This window comes from Nelusetta ayraudi, unplaced genomic scaffold (genome assembly GCF_046127955.1).
Source record: "Nelusetta ayraudi isolate G7.1 ecotype Tasmania unplaced genomic scaffold, CSIRO-AGI_Nayr_v1 ptg000017l, whole genome shotgun sequence".
Classification (NCBI taxonomy): Eukaryota; Metazoa; Chordata; class Actinopteri; order Tetraodontiformes; family Monacanthidae; genus Nelusetta; species Nelusetta ayraudi.
In genome coordinates, this window is record NW_027466067.1 from 6,205,196 (window position 1) to 6,227,896 (window position 22,701).

At 44.2% G+C, this 22,701-nt stretch overlaps 1 protein-coding gene across 3 annotated transcripts in view; it reads right to left on the reverse strand.

Moving 5' to 3' along the window:
* Window positions 1-22,701, reverse strand: part of asic1b (acid-sensing (proton-gated) ion channel 1b) — a 140,039-nt gene that overhangs the window by 14,740 nt on the left and 102,598 nt on the right. For 2 of the 3 annotated variants that reach the window (XM_076025040.1, XM_076025038.1), the window contains 2 exons: window positions 6,998-7,148; window positions 2,931-3,058 (listed from right to left, as the gene is read on the reverse strand). In XM_076025040.1, the coding sequence (XP_075881155.1) occupies window positions 2,931-3,058; window positions 6,998-7,148 (279 nt within the window). Of the gene's footprint in view, window positions 1-2,930; window positions 3,059-6,997; window positions 7,149-14,729; window positions 15,360-22,701 lie in introns of those variants that run through there. The other variant, XM_076025039.1, reaches the window with a different exon arrangement.

Genomic DNA, 22,701 nt, shown 5'->3' on the forward strand with positions numbered 1-22,701 from the left:
ATAGATCAATGGATTGAAGAGTGGGCAAGTTGAATGACATTTAAATCAGAGGATCTGCATCTGAGGAATTACAGAAGTGGAAGAAAGTTTTTGGACACCCCATGTATCTGTAGCTGCGTTTCCATTACAGCTTATTCGCAAAATAAAAGTGATGTTTCTAAAAATTGGCCAAAGTACAATTGCGATTGAACATTGACTGGTGTGGAGCGTTAAGCTGTAATTTTCGTAAAATTTTGTCTCCCCTGCATGTGAACAGGAAGAGAAAACCCTCTCAAAACATTGGCTGCATTCAAAATCCTGCCGCAGTCGGCTGACACGCGGAGCCAAGTAGGCGGCTGAGGTGGACGTGGAGGGACTGAGATGACTCCCCAATCCGTTCCTCTCCCCCCCCCATTCATTATACATGGTTGTGTAGCCGGGGTAAGGTGTATGTGATTTCATCCCCGGCAGTATGCTCATCACCAACCCCAGCAGTATTATTCCCAACACAGCAGAATAACTTAAGACTTCATCTCGGCGAGCGCGGCAGCCGTCTGGGGTAGAGCTCGCCTCTCCAAAATAATGTGAAGGGACCAAGTGCACACCCCTGAGGATTGCACAAGACCCAGGGGTCTCCAGTTGCACCCAGGACAGATGCAGCCTACAGATGGTAGATATTAGGCCGTATTCCTCAGAGTAGCAGTGGTGCTGTTTCCAAACAAAGCCACAAACTTCTCAACCAGGGACAATGTGAGGGAAGTTTTCGCGCCGCTGATGGCTAGTGTGAAGCAGGTGTCTCCTTGATTAAAGTCAGAATTGATTCACGGTCAGAGGTAATTTCTTTTCTTTTTCTCCTTTTGTGCGAAACCATTAAGGCACTTGTCCTTTGGAAGACAACACTTCTGTGAGCTCAGTGCTCAGCACGGCGGGTCTGAAACATTTTTCCCTAAGACTGAGACAACAGTCTTGAACAGGACCACAGACTATCGAAAGTAATTTATTCATTCAATTCAGTTGCTAGTTATCTATTTTTCTTACTGTTTTTAAAACTTAATATTATGTAATCTTTTTCCTTCTTTGTGAACGCTTAAGAGTGTAAATCAGAGATCATTTCTGGTGTAATCTCAAACGCATATTGTGTGTTTTTCATAAAATCTCTTAATGTGTACTGAGAAGAGCATCACATTAGAACATTCATGAAAGCAGCTTATTTCTAAACATCTTCCTCTAATTCGAAACAAGTTTTGTACGCTCTCTTGAGGTGGTTTTTGTCTTGTTTTTTTTGTTTTTATTTAAATCAGAGCATACTGTGTGCTGCAGTCATAACACAGATGATTAGAGGCACAATGCAAAATAACTCCATAACATTTGTGAATAAAGTTTAGAATAAAGTGGAAAAAACCCCACTGTGTACAACTTCCTAGACTGGCACAGAAGATGTGCACAGTTTCTCTGGCTCTCTCCTCCTACATGCCCAGCCTTCTTATGTGTGCACTGGGAGAAAGCCAGCAGTTCATGGGTCACTTCATACACTGTAAATCCCACCTGGGCTTCTTGTCAGCGCCGCAGTTGCAGTTTGTCCACAGTAAATCCTCTGCGCGGCCGGTCTACTCTGTGACCTCGGCAGGAAGCACGCAGGCAAAGGTAGATCAGCATTTTAGATTGTGCGTAAAGCGGCATGCAGGGTGACAGTTCACTGCGGCTTTGCCGGAAAACAGTCCATTTTCATTTCAATGAGATGAAGGGCAAGGATAAATGTGGAAATTACAAAGTTGGAATGTAACTTGCGAAAAATGTACAGATAGATCGACAGAGTTGGTGTCCAAGTGACGACAGCGCTTTGTCCTAACATGTGGATCTTAATCAAATGTGTGAGTGACTAGCCGCTTCGATTTCGCTCTGCTGCCGAATGACATGACAAGGGCGGATCAATCACGAGCGCCTCACAGGCAGTAGAAAGACCCACCGGATGGTTGTGGAGCGGCGAGTGAGTGCTGCTGGGACACGAGCCAGGGCTTAATAAACTCTGGCAGGGTCGTACGGGCCACGCAGGAAATACGAGATTGAAAGAGTCGCACTGATCTCTGCGCACGTTCGTAACGACAAAATCCAGCAAAGGAGTTGACAAGGTGTTTGCATGTTAAACGGCAGTAAGTCATGAAACAGTAATGAAACAGACATAACAGGGGCTACAGAGCCGTACACTATTTGCTCCTGCTCAACTGACAGCAGGTGTCAAGTGAGTAGCGACGTGCGCAGAATCGCAACGTTAGTCAGCGTAAGATGGGCAGCCTCAGGCTTTTTATCACCTGAGGAACAAACCAAAGACGGGAGAGTCACATTTTACAAGTCAAAACTAGCGAAACAACGGCGCTGCGCAACAAGTTGGACCGCTGTAAATCTTTTTAAACCCTGATGCAGGGGGCGGCCAATTTTTGATGAGTTTCCTGGCTGCTGTTGCAAGTGGCTCGGCACGTCCTCAGAGCGGCGCGGATGACTGCTGCAGTACTCATTAGGACTCCAGTGCAGCCGTGTATTTTCGTTGTTCACAGCCAATCAAGTTACCAGCTTCACGTGTCTAAATAATGAATAAAACCCTATCGGAGAGATCAAAGTACCGAGGTTGGCCACCAAACCTTCCTGGATATCACACGAAACAAAATTAAATCAAAATGCTGAGAAGAATTATGTGATTATCCTTTCCTCAGCACTTAATTGCAGAAATTTTACACCGCAGGCAGAACAATCAAAACAAGTATGGAATACATATTTACATGTAATGTCACCCCATCTGTTGCTGTTAGTTTTAGTTTACGTACGTTGGACCTTTTAAAGCTTGAGAACCCCAGAATACATTTCTTTCCACATTGAACAGCCTTCTCAGATTTTTCCTTCATCTTATCCCCAATGCATCTCATTATTATTTTCTGACGACTGTCTCCTGGACTTACCCGTTGCTCCTGACAGGACACGAAGGTTTGAAACCCCGGCGCCACTCCGAATCCCAGCTGGTCAATGAACGGCGGCTCATCCTGGGTGTGGATCTGAACCTTGATCCCCGCTTCAAACGACGTCTCGTCTGTGGGCGACAGCGAAAGGTTGGCAGGCCATTTCACAACAGCCATGGTGAATTTGTATGCGCGCGTTGTCCTTTGTCGGCAACCCAAAAGCAGATATGCTAATCCAATGGAGAAAAGGCATTTTTCAGTTTTGGAATATGTTTTCAGCAGGAGAAAGAAGAACACTCCAAAGTCAGGGACAGAAATCAATACAATGAAATTGCAGTAGCAACATATCATTAACTCGTCCTATAAACGAGAGGGAGCCATGTTGGAGCGGCTGAGCCTCGATCCTTTTAGCGGCGGACCCTTTAGGGATGACAGCATTCATACTTATCCCTGGAGTTTGTCTTGACAATAGCTGGAATCAGGAGAGAAATGATAAAAAAGAACAATTAGGGTCGACGGAGGCTTGACAAATGAAAGTGAAAGGCTAAATTAATAAATAAATGATGACGAGGATAGAGGAAAGCGATCAATACAGCTGACAGCCTCTCTGCCGGTGCTCGCTGCTCTCCAGATTTCAAATGAAGGCGAGGTCCTGTCCAGATGATGGGAAGGGCGGAACATCGCAATGACACGGTGACACAAAACCCAGATTCGCGCAAACGAAGTCGGAAGGCCGCGCTTATCGTAGCGATTGCAGGCTGTTTTTTGGGGGCGGGCGGGTGGGCCGAGAGGGATGATTGCCTCCTTTCAGTTAGCTTCGGGATCAAGCCGGACGCCTGTTTCCCGCCACCTTTCTCCCTACTTGTCACCCGCTATCGCCTCCTCAGAGCCAGCCCGCCTCTTTTCTCCAGCCTTCTTCTTTCAATTAAAAAGCTCAGGGATGACAATTTCAGGGTGAAAGTTCCCTGACAAAGAGCGGCGGGAATTAGCTGCGACACATTGCCCTCTGAAGGATATGAGCGCCACCGATGCCAGCCACTGGCAAGGCGACAATCGCTCGCGGCACTCGTGCACAAGTGTCACCCAAGTTCCTGCTTTTCAAAAATCTCTCGCCATCTTTTAATCATGACCATCTGTCGTCCGATTGGAAATGATAGCATTTTGGCGGAACCTCGGAGTGATGCTGCGTTGTTCATTTGCTGCCGAGTGATGTCACTGGGTTTTGCCTTGTTGAAGCATATTTCGGTTGTGTCAATTTACGATAATAACATAGGTAGTTTTTTAAAAAAAAAAAATGTTCCTTGAGGGTTAACGACACAATACAGGCTCTTTATTTCCGCTCTAAGTTCTAGAGCTACAAGTCTTTAAAAGCTAACTGGAGCTGAGTAAACTCTACTGCAACAGAGACATTAATGAGCTCAGGGGTATTCCGGTGGCAAATGCACAAGATACATAAATGCATAAATAAATGAATAGAATTGGCAAAGCAGTTGGTTTTGGGTTTGTATTTAGTTTGTATTTGAGGCACCTCATCTGGGATTATTAATACTGTTGCAAATAAGTAAATTGTATGCAAATGCCGCCACTGAATTCTGCAGATAAAACAAGCCACTTTCCGCTCAGAGTGACACCTCATAGACGTTTGGATTTATTCAAAGACTTAAAAATGCTGGAGTTTTCGGTTTATGTTGCTGCTTTGTTACATTAATGACACAAAAAAATATCTTACCGAGATTGTGTTTAAGACAGCTGGCATTCAGCATTCACTAGGGCCATAGTTGTTATCTCTCATTTATATCTAGCGTCGCTGAGTTTCTGTTTATTTGCACATAGAGAATATCTGTATTTCTGTATATTTTGTTATCTGTACATTCTGCTTTCCACTTGGTGTCGGTGTATTTCCCCAAGGCTTTGAGTCTGACTCTCCAGAGCCTCACCCATAGCATCGCAATCAGCTAAAACCTTCTTTGTCGTAACATTCATTTTTTGGATCATGCACCCAATAATGTTTGTTTGCCTGCCTGTATGGATGCATTTTTTTTTATTATTATTACAAGGACACAGGTCAGATGGAAATAAAACTCATCTGTCTGTGGAAATATCTATCGAAACAACAAAAGAACTCTACAACATGAGCTCGAAAATGAAGAAAATAAATATCATGAATATAGTTTCCCCTCGTACAACTCTTTGTGTTTTGAAGGTCTTATACTTTTTTAATTTGCTGGATGTGATCTGTGTTAATGTGTTCGCTAAAAACCAGTTGATGAGGCTGATTTCAACACTTTGATTTAAGAACTGATAAAATGCGCTCAACTTGTGCTTCCAACGCATTAGCTTATAGTGAGAGCTCTGAAAGCAGCTTGTATACAGTGGAAATGTTATGAAAGACATTTATATATGGCACTTAGACCAGAATTTGTCCTGGCTCACTGCAAATAAACCAGTAAATAAACCTAAACTGGGAGTGAATACAAAAGTGTCTATCCTTGTAGACTCTTCTATCCATCCATCCATCCATCCATCCATCCCCACCGGAGTCCATCCCAGCTGTCTCAGGGTCAAGGCAGCCTTGAATCCCGTACAAGTCAACAGTTTGTCACAGAGTAAATGAGGTAAACAACTATCCACAATTACGTTAACACCTCTTGATAATTTGGAGTTGCCAATCGGCCCAACACGTGTGTCTTTGGGCTGTGAAAAGAAGGCTGGAGTGGCAGGAGAGAACCCACGCAGACACAGGGAGAACAAGTCAAAACTCCAGACAGACAGAGGCACCGCGGCTCGGAACAGAAGCCTTATAAAGATCATAATCACATGCACATTTCATCAACTTTGCCTGAAATTGCCTCAATAAAGTCTCCGCAGAGGAAACCTTGAGGCTACTTGTAGATACATTTAAATTAACATATGACAGCTTTTGACATTAGCTGACTTATCTGAGGGCCACTGGCTTGTGGCTGTGGAGAAGTTCACACATTTGAATTCCGCCCGCGGCTACTGGAGAAGTGTTATCCACGTCCCCAGTACGCTGAAGTAATCTGAATAATGAAAGGCAGGTGCTTTGAATATATGCAGTTTGTGATTTAATACCCCAGCATCCACAGTGAGGAGGGCCTCCTGAGGCTTTGGACCGGTCTGCCCTTAGAGAACAGGGAAACTCAGCCAGAACGTCCTGAAAACAAGCTTTTACCACCGAATTTTTGTTCCCGTTTTTCTCTTGTCTGAAAGCTGATGGAGTCATGAAAGCACTTTACGAGACTCCACGTGTTCGTACGCAACTGCACATGCAGGCTGACTGAGATGTCAAAATCATCTGTCCTGTTGAAGCCTTTTAAACATTTAACAATCAGACAAAAAAGTAGGGAAAAAAAGTAAATTATTCAGTCTTTGGGAGGAAGTAGCTTTATATGTGACAGGGAAATCCTTCTTCAATTCTTCATGTTTAATGTCGGACGTAAGCACAGCGTTTTTTGTGTCCACAGTGCATCGACTCTCTACACTAATTCCTCTCCCAGCGCACATCAAATATTGATGCATGCCTGCAGCTACGCGCGCTGCTGCGCTAAAATCAGAGCGTCCTGGGGCTGCACAGTGGAGGCTGCGTAGCGCAGGGGTCAGCTCTTAATGAAAGAACCTCTATTGATTTTAGAAATGTTTTGGGTCTTCCTTGACTAATGTGGACGAGAAGCCTACCTGACAAGTAATACAGTTATACTTCAATAAAATCCAAGTTTTCCAGGGGAATGGTTATCTGTATTTTCCAGGTGGCGAGTTTCCAGTCTGCGGAAAGTTTGTCTTGGAAAAACTTGGCACAGGTGCATTAAGATTGATCTGCAGTGCACGTTTACAACACTACAGTGATTTACAACTACACAAATACGTCTAAAGTGGTTGCAATGAATGCACTTTGTGGTCAAGATTATGCAGAAAACTGTAGAACTGTGGAGAAAAGTGGATTTCCCTTAACCCCAACAGTGAAAATAAGGGGGATTTTGTTAAGTTGAAAATCTAAACCCTAAATACACTTTTGTGTGGGGTTGTTTTTTTGTTTGCTTTTGAAAGCTTACCTGTCTCTCCCCATACAGGCAAGTATTCATCCTGCTGAATATCCAACATCAGCTCCAGGCCGTTGCCCATCCCGCCCTTCATGGTCACCAGGAGGGGTCGTCCGTCTTGGCCTGAATTAAAGGTATAGCACTTCCCGTACCTCGTGAATATCTGGCAAAGAGACGAAATAGAAGCTTTTCAGAGACACGAAAAAACTCACATGAAAGTCTCACTTTAACTCTCCACTAGAAGCTTCTTGAAAACATACGTGTTGTTCAGACAGGAAGGTACATGAGAGCCAGGAAGTTGTTTTTGAAAGCGGATAGAATGCAAACAGAAATCAGATATTTGCTACACCATCAACTGCACTCTTGTGTTGGAGGCACTTTTGGAAAGAAAACAGAGCTGCCACTCCTGGTGCTGCGTGATCAGGTGTGTGCCTAAGTGGAAATGACATGGATTTTATTTCAGGGTAGGACATCCAGCAACTCCGGGAGAAAAAAAACCCAACCCCAAAAAAAGTGACGGCTGCCGTCAAACTAAGTCAGGCAGAAGATGAAGGAGGATCCTTCCTCTTCAGATAGCAAGTGGAGACGTTTTACATAATGTAATGATCTCCCTCTTCAGAATCACAAGCGATGATCGTCATCGGAGCTGAAACAGCCAGTTGACAGAATATAAAACAGCAACTGCTCTGATGAATGACTTGAGAGGTTGTTCCAGGCACGTCAAGAGTTGAGTTGCTGGAGCTTCTTAGGTTGGAAGATCTGTTTCACTTTTTTTTTTTTTTTTTGTTTAATCTCTCTCATTAAACACAAACTAAAATGAATATTTGAGTTTCCATTAAGATTGTTAGTCAAATTAAATAAGCTCATTGTTTCGGCTACCTCAAAAAGGATTTCAGTCGTCATCAAATCATCCTAAGAATAACTTGAATCACTTGTCAAAATGATGTCTTGTCAGGGCTTCCTTCATTTTCCAAAACAAGTAATATTCAGTATTAATCATATAATACATTATTTACATCTACTGTCTCCTTTTTTTTTTTTTTTTATAATTAATGCATTTCTCAAAAAAATCTTGAAAAGATGCTGAATATTTTGTCTTATGAGGCGCCTCCAGCTGATACAATCATCTCCGCTTGTCCTGCTGTGTAGACGCCTTTTAATCAAAAGAAAGCAAAAGATATGTGTGTGATATGATGTTATTTCCAATGTAAAACAAAATCCATCTTAAGGCAGAAACGTTTTTGGATAAGGTCATGTTTTGAAGTTTAAATTCTGTTTAGATTCTGACTTCATTCAGACTCAAAAATGTTGAGGATGTTGAAGGTAATGCAACTTTAAAAAATGTTGGGATAAATTAAAAAACAAAAAAAACTGACAAATGTTTGATCAGTGATTCACCAGTCTGCCTTGAAACATGTTCGACAGTTTGATTGCACACTGATCAGTGAGTGCACTCTTTCTTTCCTCTCTGGAGATGGCAGCGAGCAGGCGCGGCCTATTGGCAAAGCCATGATTGCCTTTGAACTAATGGCTGTGTAACTGAATCAAAGACATTAGGCAAAGGGGAAGCCATGGACGTGATCCAAAATAAAAACGTTGTTGCCTTTTATTGTCAAGCCATGAGATTGTATCTCAGGGCATCCTCGCTCACAATTAGCGTATTATTAACCTTCAACATTTTGACTTTCATTAGAGGAAATGGCAAGTGGACGTCTGCAGTTCACAGACGAGACGAGGCAGAAGGAGGATGGATGCAGTGAGATCTCCTCCCTTCATCCTCAGACAAGGTAAACATTGATACACCCACAGCGCAGCACAACACCAAAGAATATACACTCGAAACTTGTCAAAGTGACTACAAACACTGAATCTGTGTCTTTTGAATGAACTGCAAAGACCACGGGGGCCACATAAGGAGGCGTCTTAATGCACTGGAGACGCATGCATGAGTCACACTTTGGCACTTTTGTGACAAATCACTTCAATGTGAAATTGCCAGATGCGCAGGGGTTGAAAAACACTGTGCCTGCATCTCCCGCAGATGACGAGTTATCATGATGTGAATAGTCGAGCATTTTGAGGAAGAAAAATGTGTGAACTCCCAAACCTGGTTTGGTCACATGGGAGCTTTTAGTATGAAATGCACAGAATCATATTACAGTTTATCTTTACTCTTTGGAAAATACGTAGATGATGACACAAGATACATGAAGTGCACCAAACCATGTGACCACAAAGAAATGATGGAATAGCCAAGCAAACAGTCCACTAGTGTAAAGATAACCATGCACATCATCAGGCCTCCATCATGATCACTGTGGTTGTCTTAAGTTCTTGGTGTATGGTCACCTTTAAAAGAAAGTCGCCCGAGATGTCTAACGAGTTTGCAGCTGGCACTGTTGCCTCGCAGCAAGATGGCCAAAGGTTTGATTGCCACCGAGGATCTTTCTGTGTGTATATTCTTCCAGCATCTGCTTGTGTACTCTACAGGTAAAGACACGGACATTAGCCTGATTGGCAACTGTAAACTGTCGATAATGGATGACGTTTCCCTGTGATGAGCTGCTGACTTGTACAAGGTGTAACCCTTCGCCCCAAGACAGCTGGGACAGAGTCCAGCTCTCCTGCAACTCAGGGTACAGGACAGGCATTTCCAGAAACTGGAGGGATGGACATTGAAATAGTTTTGATGACTCTTGAAGCAGGATGCCGATGCACTTTTCGTGCAGCTGCTTGGAGCGTGAGACAAGCATCTGTTCTCTTTACGTCTCTTACTTTGTTAGCCGTAAGCAAATGGGCCACTTGGCGACAGCGGCGAAGGAAATGTACATTTGTAAAATGCACTGTCATTTCATATTCTTAAAAACCCCCAAAACAAACAGTTGGCAAACAAATGAAGACAAAGCAATTTGTTGGGGTAACTTCAACCCAAGGTTTTACTCGCTCACAGCTCAGATGGAGAGGATAGAGAGCGACTTTAAACATTCAGAGAAAGAGGCCAGCGTGTTTACGGCAGAAAGCTTTTGCGTCACACGACGCAGCAAGAAAACACGTTCGTGACTGTGGGCTCACGCGTTCCTGGTACTGAGCGACCGAGTGAGCTCGTGCTTGGAGGGTGTGTTGGGTGTGCAAAATTTGGTGCACGTGTGCCGCCATCTACGCCTGCCATTTAGTCTGTATGTGTTTGTGTGTGTGTGTGAGAGAGAGAGAAGTGATGATGTGCCGACTGACTGCAGGAGGTCTGCAGCCAGAGTTGCTGTGGTAACCGGTAGACTGTGGCGGCTGCACCGACTCAAGATCCACAGCACCAGCGGTGGGTGCTTGTGGTGACCTTGGGGAGTCGGTATTTTTCATTGTGTTCCGTGGCTTTGAGGTTCGTACTCAATCTCAACACTCTTTTTCAACACTGGTGACAAATGAAACGCCGACAGGTGCTATATCATGCTGTCTAAGAGACAAAATCTTGACCACAAGCTTGTAATTTTTTTTTTTTTTTGCAAGAGTGATGCATTAAGTTTGGAAGAAGACCAAACTCCAGCCCTCCAAAAAAAAACAAAAAAACAAACAAAACCACCCCCTCCCCCAAAACTTTTTAATCATTTTAACTTGAATCATCATCTGAGTTCATGTTTGTGACGCCAAACACTTAATTTAAAGAGAAATTTGCCTTTGGTGCAACTCTTGCACCGGCCGACGCTATGACCTGTAACGTTGTATTGAAAATGAGAGCGAGAACAGGTGTAAAACTTGTAAACAAAAAATAATTGAAATATTTAACGGCCAACCTCCCCTGTGAGGCAAAACGCTAAGAGAGACATCGTGCTCTCGCGGGGTGTATAGAAATGTCACTCGCTCTCTCGCTTTCCTGCCTAAATTATTCACAGGCAGACAGCTTGAGACTGTTGCGGCGGCCCTCGGCTATCCTTCACATGACAATGTGACAAGGATGCGCAAGCTGTTCCCTAAAGTTGCCAGAGGACTACTTATCCCCCCTCCCCTTCCACCAGAGCTCTGTGCAGAGGTGCAACGTGTTGTGACACCTGCTTAAGATTTATTTGCCACTGGGTGAGCGCTGCCGAAATGGGATTCTTTGATTCATTGTTATTGCCATCTACTTTTTTTATGTTATTTTATTTTTATTATTTATAGGTAATTTATTCATAGTCGGCAAATACAACAATTAGAGAGTAGATAATGAAGTGTAGGGATATGGTGTTCATGTTTATGTCAGGGGAATTTATTTGTTCATGAGGTGGAAAAAAAGCAGAAAACCAACTCTCTTGAACAAAGCCTGCGTTAAAGAGTCTCTTGTACATAAATTACATTAGAGAGGGAAAAAAAAAAAACCCAAAACAAAACAAAGAAAACCATCATAGATCCAGATGGCTGAGTTGATAATTCCAAAAGCCCTCAGGAGGGATCTTTGTTTACAATGATTAAATGTCCTGTTACACTGTGTTTTCTAAAGTGTGCTAGTTTCCAAAGAGTTGTTTGAAGGGCAGGTGTGATTCAAATGTGTAGGGAAAGCGGTGTTTAATCCATTCATGCAATGCCAATGCGGTCACAGGCCTTGAAAATGTTTGGCTGCACTGCATTGCCACTCTGCTCCACTTTCACGTTCCTCTAGTGCAGTGCTTTGGTTTAATACAATTCAAATTTACTGATATTTAGATTATGAAAACCCTACAGTGACTCAATACAAGCAGAGGCAGCTGTTTTATTGGCTCAAAAGCTATGGCCAACTTCTGAAAACAGTGAGTTACGCTCATGACAATATGATATAATCAACAAACTAGCATACCAGTGTATAATCATAAGCAATGTATCACATTACATAGGCTTGCACTTTTTTAACCTTCTCCCGGACGCTCTATCAGGCTGAAACTGTCCATCACCAGTTGGCCTAAGCGCCACTGCGGAAAGTAACACTGTAAATTACCCCCTGTCCTTCCCATCCTCCTCCCCAGTGGCTTCAAATGCTCGTAAAAAGTCTGAAAACACTCAGATGCCACTATGTCCAACAACTGCACCGCATTTTTCACTGTGCCATCAAATCTGAAATCAAAAGTTCCTGAGAGGTCTGGATTTTATAAGGTGTGTAGACGGTTGGGCAAAATGTGATCACAGCAGGTGCAACAGTAGCAAGAAGAAGAATCAGTGGATACACTTGACCAAGTGAGACTGCAGAGCAAATTATGTTTTTGATTTTACGTGATCTCAAAAGCTTCCACACTGATCAAACACACAGAACTGTCCCCAGTTGCATATTTTTCCTCCTTTGGCACTCTTATTGGTTCCAATTTGTGGCCGCCAAATGAAATAGATTAAATTCACAGAGTTAAAGGGGCTTAGCAAGTTAAGAAACAGAAGCTCTGGGTTCAGTTTTTTTGTAAACATCGTTAGCTTTTAAATTATTTTATATTCTTTTTCCATGCATTAATATAAAAAATATATAAACCTGGGGATGATTTGCGAAATATCTATCTGAAAGTGGTCAGTGATACCTTTATAGATCTGGCTAGTTTTATAATGGATGTCTACATTAAACAAATAATTGCATTCTATTATATTGATTGGATTCACTTCAATAATAAGTATTTCCTGTTGTCTTCCCCTAACCAAGAGATACACACAGTTACTACACACCTTTAGTGTATGGATGGATAGTAAAATGAGAATGGATACAAGGCCACAACATTTATGGCGACTGCAAAATGAAGAAAAGAATTGTCCCAACGATTTTGTTTTTCTGGCTCTCGTGGGCCACATTAGGCCTGAGGGCTATAGGTTTGCTGCATGCATCACAGTGGCTATCCAGTAAGATTTAAGCAAACTGAACCATTATGGTGTTGACTTCTTACTGCATAATCAATTTTACATCTTTCTTGGAAGTACAAATTAAAAGAGACCCTCTTAATGATAATGTGTTAATGGCAGGATGGATGGAGGGATCGCTGGACTGAGGGGGCCGGTAAACTGAATTCATGGAGTCCCAACATACAGGCACTCCTTGTCAATCTATCCTGGCACCTATCGTATAAAAACAAACTCGTCTCCCTCCTCCGCACCGTTCCTCTCGTGCGCGACCAATTCTTTTTGTCTGACTCTTGGCGACGGCTCAGCTCGCTCTCTATGAAGGCAAGCGAGAGATCAGTGATTACCCACACACAGGATAGATCCCTGAAAACTCTGAAATGGGATTCAATTGCTTAGTCATCCCTAAAAATGCATGAAGCATTTCTTGAGATTTTTGGTGGTGGCAGTGTAGAAATGTGTTTGAGTGTGATAAAATGTTTCTTGGTTGCGGATTTAAATTTGCAAAGGCACAAAAGCATCTGTTGGACGCATTATTCGGGGTTATGGTTTGATGGCAAGGAGGCCGAGGGCTGCGACTGAGGCAAGCGTTTTGAAATGACACATTTCTCCCTGAAACATCAAGCATCTCTGCAAATAAAGACCCCCAAACGCCACAATGTCAAACTGTGCTGCAAATGCCAGAAGGAAAGCGTCTCAAATGAAAACGAATTTGGGCAATGAGGTGGGAGAAGATGGGGGGTCATTTGGCTTTGGCATTGTTCTCCTGGCGATGATGGAGTGCAGTTGATAGGGCTGCAATTTAGGGCTGCCACGCGGCGGGGGGTGAGCGCTGCAAAGTATCATTAAATGAACCAATGAGCTTCATTAAACGGGAGATGGGTCGACCATGGCCAGTTGGTTTGGGCAAATACTGACTCAGCTGGGATGAGTGACAGAGGGGCCCCGCGAGCACCCAAGCAGCAACACTGCCCAGAAAGGCTCCTCTGATATGTAAGTGAGAAGGGTGACAGGAAGTAAGAACAGATGAATGAAACGGGCTCAAACTTTATTTAAGGCGGCAAGATGTAATTGACATGCCAAAAGAGGAAAGACATGGCGACCATATTGAGATAAATTGGTCACCAGAAGAAAAAAAAACTAAACAAATGGTGCTAGATAAATCAGCCTCGCGAGAACCTGTTAAACTGCAGAGTCGGCTGCTATTGGCGAATTCGGTGAGCTACTGCAAAACGATTGAACAAAAAGTTTACAAAGCTGTCCGCGTAAAATACGACGGAGCTACAGAGCTGGTTACAACCACCTCACTTCGCTATCTAACCATGAGGAAGTCAGGGGCAGAGCAACGTGGTGGCCAGTGGTAGGGGGGCGATAACAAAACGCCACTACAGCATCTCAGGTCACATTTTGGTTGATTAATGCACGGTGTGGCTTTTTTGAAATACATATTTCTGACATGATTGGCATGGATTCTGTTCTTGGGGAAACAAGGCACTCAGAAGAAGAAATCTGATGTAAGTAACACGAGGACAGTCGGAGCAAGCTGATATCGGTTTATTATTGATATTTAACATTGGTGGAGATTTCCATTTCTCCAATTCATAGGAATGGTAGCAGGCTGGCTGTTGTAAGGTCACACTGAAAACATTTAATAAATACAAACAGGTAAACTAACAATTAGACAATTAGAATAAAAATGAAAACAGTCATGCAGACATTGCATTTATGTACTTATTGCCACTTAGAGTGAAAACGCTCTCACCCTGGCTGCCACATCAATGAAAGATTTCTGGCTCCGCCACTGGGGAAAAAGTGTCACTAAAAGCTACGTCAACATGTTGCTTAGGGGTCTTAAAATTAAAACTATAAAAAGACAAAATAAATAAATAAATAAATAAAATTTGCAGTAAAACTTGAGCAACGGACTCACGGTGCTGAAATTGCGCGGGCCGCACAGCTCTCCCTGGTAGCGACAGAAGAGCAGCATCTCCTCCAGCTGGTGGCCCAGCCGGTCCAGGAGCTGCTTCATGGAGGGCTGCGACTCCCGCGGGGGGGGCAGAAAGTGGTTGAAGTCCAAGATGCGGGAGAGCGGAGTCCAGGGCGGCTCGCCCCCGGCGCTCCCCTCGCCGTCCACCCGCAGCGGGAGGAGCGCCTCCCGGGCGGCGGGCGTGATCTGCCAGTTCCTCCCGAAGAGTCCCAGCCACCTGCCCGCGCTGAAGATGTCCGTCTTCTTCATGCGCCGCGGCAGCAGCAGGTTCTGGTTGCATATGGTGACGGCGGGGAAGACGAGCCGCTTGGCGTACACCATGTGCGCCTTGGTGTACACGGGCGACGAGAGCAGGTAGCGCACCCTGTTGGAGGACCAGGTGAAGAACAGAGCCAGTGCCGCCAGGAACACCAGAAGCCACGCCACCCGGCGCGGGTACGAGCCGCCGGCGAAGACGTGCCTCAAGCCGTGCAGGGTGGTGTGCCGGAGGAAGAGCCGGCCCGCCTCGGCCAGGGAGCCCGCTCTCGGTTTCGACCCGGAAGCGTCGCACCGGCACATCGTGGCAGCAGCAGCAGCAGCCCTGCGAGTGCGCTCAACATCGGGGAGTCTTTTACGCGAGACGGTCCGACTGCTGCTGCTCTCTCGCTCGCTCGCTGCTGCTGCTGCTGCTCCTCGTCAGAGACTTCAGAGAGGAAGTGAGTGAGGGAGAGACACAGCGGGAGAGAGAGGGAGGGAGAGATGGAAAGCGCGCGCGGACGGACACGCACACGTCTTCCCCTCGCGCCGAGCGAGCGGCAGCTTGTTGTGTCCGTGATGGCAGAGAACCCTGCGAGGCGCGTGGCGCGCCACGAGCGATTCAATGCGCAACGGTGCAGCAACAGAAGGGCGCAGGATTATTTCTCTAAAGGAAAAAAAAAAAAAAAAGAAAAATCATTTCAGCGCGCTGATCTCCAAGCAATTCCGAGGCGATTCCCAAGAGACGGCGGATTTAGTCTGGGGCCACGACAATATTTTAATTGTGATATTCGGAGAGCCCTGTACACTTTGACAAAGCTCAGCATCTCGACCTTCGCACTACCTACAGTATGTTGGCTAAGATCACTTCCTCTGGGCAGAGCAGTTTTATTATGTTGCAGTCTCTCACTTCCACCCAACATTAAAATGAAAATAAAAAAAACAAAACAAAACAAAAAAACAACCGCAATGTCACCTACGCAGCCTTTACAGGTGCTACATCATGCTACATAACATGAGCTTGACTTAGTATGCATGAAGCTGTGCTAGCTAGCTTAAGTTTTGCTTGCTAGACACGCAAACAATTGCTTCTCAAAAGATAAATTACCAGCTTGTTGGCTACTTTTGTTTGTCCCCCCCCCCCCAAAAAAAAAAATATACATGACATTTACATTCTAAGAATTAAGTTAGCTAAGGTCTCACAGCAAGAAAGTCATAGTTTCGGAAAACTTCGCCACGTGAAAGCACCAGAAAACTCTTTGAGTCAAAGGTGTGACTGCAAGTGTCTTGTGTTATTTTGTATTAGTCCTGTGATGAACTGGCGACTTGTAGTCTGGGCTACACCCAGTCTTTTTAGTCCAGCTGGGATAGACTTCGGTACCCCTGCAACTCTGAGTGCAGGAGAATTAAAAACAAGTGATAGAAAATGCTTAATGGATGCATTGCTGGTAACACCCTTTGCGCACAAACAGCTTCCTACTCCTCTGTTCCATATTCTTTCTTTTCTACCTCATCCTCTCCCTTCAACTCTCTCACGCACAGAATATCATTAGTGCTGTTTGCTGAAGAAACCCATTGGCTTTTGAGACTGACCAACATTTGTCTTCCTTTTCAAGCCTGTCACACACGCACACAGTCGTGTGCGTTCAACCAACACTACACCATGGACAGGAATGATAATCCCCCGCTCCCAGTTTCATAATTTGTATTCTTCTGCACTTCAATGAAAAAGGTAAAGCTGCTAAGTCTGCGGTGTCTGTAACTACTTTTCCAGTGGTTGACTTTTAAATTTTGTGGGGTAAATTGGAGGCACCGCATCCCAAACATTTTAGTGAAACATGTGTAAAGAAAATCCTCACTTTGAATATTCTGCTCAGTTTCTTTTAACAGCTGTAAAATGTTGACGACAAAGGTAATTGAAATCGACATGTCAATGAAGTCGATTTTCACCACCCTGTGGGTGCGGGTTATGCAACAGTGCACCATGCAATTGTCGCCTGTATTTATATGCTTCCTAATGTTGCAGTGTCTAGTCTACCTCAGAGAGAGCCCGGGAGATGATTGTGCAAAGTAATTTCAGGTGCTACACCACCTAAGACTTAAGTGATGGAAGGTTTCGTCATAGAGGAGGAGAGCCTCATGTGTCAGGTTAGCTGTTGGCCACACAATATTCCCGGCTAGGGGGCTTCAGTGGGTACGCTGGAAACCACTACTGTTTCAACAGGAACTCAGTTGCCACATATTGTGGACACTTAGGACACATTGATGACATCCTCACACAAGCGGCACGAGTACAAGTCCAAGTTATGCTTTTCATCTGTTCATCATGTCTATTGGCAACAGTAGACGTCCATTACGTGGGATTCCCCTCTGTGATACTCCAGAATGGTTATCTGGATTCATCTTCCCTTTTATTTACTCAGTGGGGCTTGGGCATGGTAGAAATTAGGAAATTGTTTTCAGGCAGGACGCAGAGGGCATGAACCACATGAATGATGAAGCATTCTGTGAACACCATTTTCCTCTCAGGGGCCTGGTTAATGGGTGCTTCATGCTTGGTTAGTCATCATCATAGTGTTCCAAGCCAAAGGATAAAAGAGCCGGACAGCAGGCACGCTGGATTCCTACCCTCTTCTGCTTCTTTTTGGGGGCAAAGCGTGCGTGTGTCTGCTGTTCATCGCACTGCGTGGCTGATGCTGAGAAGGCGTGAAGGAAATGGTGCGCCGTGAGGAGGGCGAAAACATAAGTGGGGGTACTAAGTGAATCGCTTTTTCTTGTTTCTCCCCTTGACAGAAAATCATTTAAACGTAAGTTAGGTAACTACTGAGACCTGACCAGGGTGACAGCAGCAGAAAACAGTCAGAGAGGTTGTAAACAATGATCAAAGGCTTTATAACACACCTGTGTTACCACACTCTGTGAATACACAACGATACACAGGCATCTTGGTATGGAAGTAAATATGAGTTTTGACAGCGGGCATATAGCAAAATCTGCAGAGAGTGCTGACCCTATTATCATTATTATTATTATTTTTGTTCTGAGATTGGAGTTGATTGCACATACTCTCAAGGTCTTGGTAGCCGAGGTAACGATTATGAGGACTTTATTTTTCCTCAACGGCAGCTTTTTCTATTTTTTAAAAAGAAAAAAAATCTTCGTGAGCACCTAAATGATCATAACTGTGGCTCCTTCAGGCTTTATTTTTTTTGGCATGTTACAGCAATCATTAACAGGAAACATCAGAAAAAAAAACATTGTGGTGCCCCCTGGTGACTGTGCTGGCACTGAACTCCTTTTTCAAGTTGGCAAATGGAGCATGATTAAAAATGCCTAAACAGGACTTAATGAAGGCATTACCGCAATAGTGTTCATCAGATTTTATTTGGGATGGAGTTTTTCCCCCACATGATCCCCTGCCTGGGACTCAGATGCACAAACACATCCGCTACTGGTTTCCTGCTCTAACCACATTAAAGTTTAACTCCATCAGTCCGCTGCTTTGGAGCACGGGGCTGCTTTCCGTCCAGTTGTTACTAACCCTCCCACGGACTACATGGCGATACACATAAAGTGTACATGATAGGAGAGTGGAGCACCACTAGGAACAGATGAAATCAGGCAACCCCCAACGGTTTAATCTCTCAGTGTGTTTGCAGGGAGCATACAGAATACAACCCTTCTCCACATGCACTTTTTTTCCCCTCTTCTTCCCCTCGCATGAAAAGCTATGTTACACACGTCATATCGTCCCATGTGAGGGCAACCTCCTGCTTCTTTAATTGCTCATGTTTTAATAATAGAGGGAGTAATGGAGAACGGTTGCTTAGCTGTGGGCCCCCAATGGGTTCACATTGAGAAGTGTGCAATCGCACGTTGCTGCACCCTGCAGATCTAGCAGTCCCCCCAGAGAACCCAGCACTATGTAGCAGGGGTGGATAAAAGTGTTTCCACACCACATGCATTTGTGATATAGTTGCGAAATATATCCAAGTGAAATTTTATTTATTTATTTTATCTTCCTTGTCTCCCGCTGCTCACATGTTCCCTTCCGCATGACAAACATCCAAGTCAAACCTGGCAGTTTCACACACTATCAGCATGCCACACATCCAGGGCAAGTAGAAGGATTTATTTTTGGTATTCCTTCTTGTTGACAATAAATAATACAAAAAAAAAATGCCAGAGTCGGCATGATGCAGCCAAACCTCCTTGAACAACAACAACAACAAAAGATTTATCCATAAATATTTCAGGATAATTTTTAGAGATGGTGTCAAAATTGGAAGCGTCTCCACAAATACCACCCAAAACAAAAATCTTCTCAATTTTTGAATAGTTATGAAGAAACTGATTATTTTGTATTATTCTAAATAAGAAATAAAACCCAACACTTTTGGCATTTAACATCATTGGTTCCGTGCTGCTTCCCCTGGCCGCTGCTCATCAGTAGAGAGAGATGTCACAGCAGAAGGTCTGAGCAACAGCCTAATCTGCTTGGGTGAGGGGATAATGATAAACTGGCCTGACAGAAACACAGAGAACATTAACAGCAGAATAACAAATGGATGCTGCGAAGAGACTTTGGGAAAAGACTTGTACTAATGAAGTCATTATGAAGGAGAACTTGGATATTTATCAGGGGACCTGGGGGCAACAAAACTAGAGCATGGCAAAAAAAAAAAAAAAAGGCTTTGTAATGATTGTAATGACTATTAAATATCATTCATTCATTCATTCATTTTCCATACCCGCTTAGTCCCGAGCTCAGGGTCACGGGGGTCTGCTGGAGCCTATCCCAGCTGTCTTAAGGCGAAGGCAAGGGACACCCTGGACAAGTCGTCAGTTCATCGCAGGGCGACTATTAAATAAATATTAACATTTCAAATGAATAGAAATTTAAAGAAAATTGTATTTTTTTTCAAGTCATCACAATCCCTCAAACCTCACTCTTTCAAGACAACAGAGTTGAGGGGCCAAAACACTGTTGACCTGAAGCTAAATATAAAGACGACTTGTCTGTATTTATCGAAAGCCAAAGTCCATTTCCACCAATGAAATGACGAGACACCAACATAACGCCGATGGACGATTTCATCAGCAGTAAAACCCTGCACCCAGGTAACAAATGGACAAATTCTGAATTTCAGTCTTGTCAGTGGCAACTTAGTGACACAAAAAAAATGCAGTTAACTTTTCCTTTTGCCAATAGACGTCAGTTTTGTTTGAAAAAAAGCGTTGTTGACTTGTTATGGCAGCCGGCGACGGCCACAGAGTATTAGTTGCTGGACTGCTGGGAACTGGAGTGAATAAGAATTATCCGCCATAGTCTTGGTTTTGTGGGCGGCCAGGGTGAATTTTAGCCTTTTGACACATCCTCTGAAAGTACACAGATCACTTTCAATCAGCAAAGTCAATGAGGCGGCCACTTCAAAGATGACTGAGGACGGAGAGAGGGGGAAAAAGGAATAAAGAAGAAGCTGCTCAACAGCTGTCATCATTTAAAAAAAATATATTTTTTGACATGCCTTGCTCTGGTAGGACTTAGATGTGCATAATTGAAATAGAAAACATCATTAACACAGACAAAGGTTTTTAGATTCTTTTTGAAAAGCAAATTCATCATTCACAACGGAGACATTCATTCTGTTCATGATGTGATTTTTGTGTGTGTGTAACCTTCAGCGTTTCTAAAAACAGCCGTGGACTTCAAGTGATGACACTGGGACTCGGCTCTGCCTGGGGGGCACGTCGGCACGTCGGCTCATCTGCAGACAATATCGATACTCTGCAACACTAGTAAACAGATGGTTCAAACCTAGCGGTGCTTGTGTTGCCCATATTCTGATGGTTCTGCCGATATCGGGAAGATAAACATATAAAACCTAATTTGATTTGTTCCCCTCCATTGGCGAGGTAAGTCTTTCCGGAGACGGTGTTTTGGAAATGGGAGAATCTAACGGCCGCAGGGGGGTTTACGACTCGGTGAGAAATGGTCCATCTGCATGCAACGGCCGCGCTCGCCCTGAAACATGGCAAAGGAATAACCTGAAATGAGCATCACAACCTTCCTTAAGTACGGCAAGATTCTAAAAAATTGATTACTCATGAAATATTTAGCTTAAAATACGCGAGTCGGAGGAACACAGAGCTCGTCTGCCGCGCATGTGGAAGCCGAACGGGCCGGTAACCCGTCGCCCTGTGCGTGTGCTCGCCCGGACGGACGCAGCTCTGTCAAGGCTCTCAGCAGTTCATCAAACTGTCATTCTGGGTTCGGAATTGGGGTGACGTCGGCCGACTACTAGAACACCCGATTCATCCTCCCTCCACCTCCAGACTTGACTGCGCAAACACTGATTACATCATTACCCCTGGTGCCCCCCCTCCACCTCTTGTTTGTTTGTCAAGGTATAAGCACAGCATTATTTACCCCGACCTTGCCAACACTCCCTTTATCTTGCACATCTCTTATCTATCGTTCAGTCAGTCTAATTTTCTTTGGCCGCCTCTGTCTTGTTTCTGTCTCCTGCAGGCTGATGCTTTTGCCAAACCAAAAAAAGAAGGTTTGAAGATTTGCGGCAGCGAGGGGTCCCGGAGCGGCGGCGAAATGGACAGAGTAGCAGGTGCTGAGCTACACCGACAATCTGAGGATTACTGAGGCGCAATCTGCCCTCGAGGAAGTAAGTGTGACCGCCGCCACCCGCAGCCACGGGCTGAGGTTCGAATTCATCCGCGTGCCACGCCGAGGCCCCGCTCCAAATGAATCAATAGACTTTGGGAGATTAGGAATTTGGTGTCAGGAGATTAAAAGTTTACCTCGCGGACCTCGAGGATGTGAGCACGCGGTGCGACACTGTCGTTGTCGGGGTACTTTGGCGTCCAAAGACAAAACAAAAGGATCAGGAGATGTTTTTGCGTGAGATTCTTACAAATACAAAAAGCTGTGACTTACACTGAACAAGTGCTTGACTAATTCAGCCCGGCTGAGAGGCAACAAGTAATATTATGAAGACCAAGAACAATTCAATATTGCAGCAAAACTGCATTTATATGTGAGTAGGATTATGGCAGTATCATTGAGAAGTTTCTGGAAGTCTCGATTTAGCTTTTTTTTCTGAAAGAAGTAATGACAAAGAAGTAGAAAGTTCTATGAGTTTCAAGAGGCATCAGTACACACAATGCACTTGAAGGCAAACGCACAGCATCATCGTCTCGGCTACTGTTTTTTTTTTTTCCTGTTTCTTGAAGCTCTAAACTTTATGACGTGGCAAAAAAACACAAAACAATTTCGGAGGATCTCTTAAAAAAAAACACACAGCCACACAGGACGAGAGTCGATTTTTTTAAGAGCTTAGAAAACAGGCAATAAAATGAAAACCATTTGGTTTACTGCTAGTTCTTAATCCGGTGGCGCTCCTTTACGACGGGCGTCGCCATGGAAGGCCGCGCGCCAGGGTTTAAATGTCAAGAGATTAAAGGCCTGCTGCTGGAGCTTTTCCAATTAAACAAGAGGTGTGCCACAGCCGACGACAAACAAATCCAGCGCGCGTTGTTGATAACGTTCTATAAATATTAAGATGAATCCAGGCATTTTAAGCACAGACAGGTACAGTGTGAAGCCTTTAAGCCCCTTTTAATACCGGTTTTAAAAGAGCTACATCGGGAGAACAAGCTCCTGCGT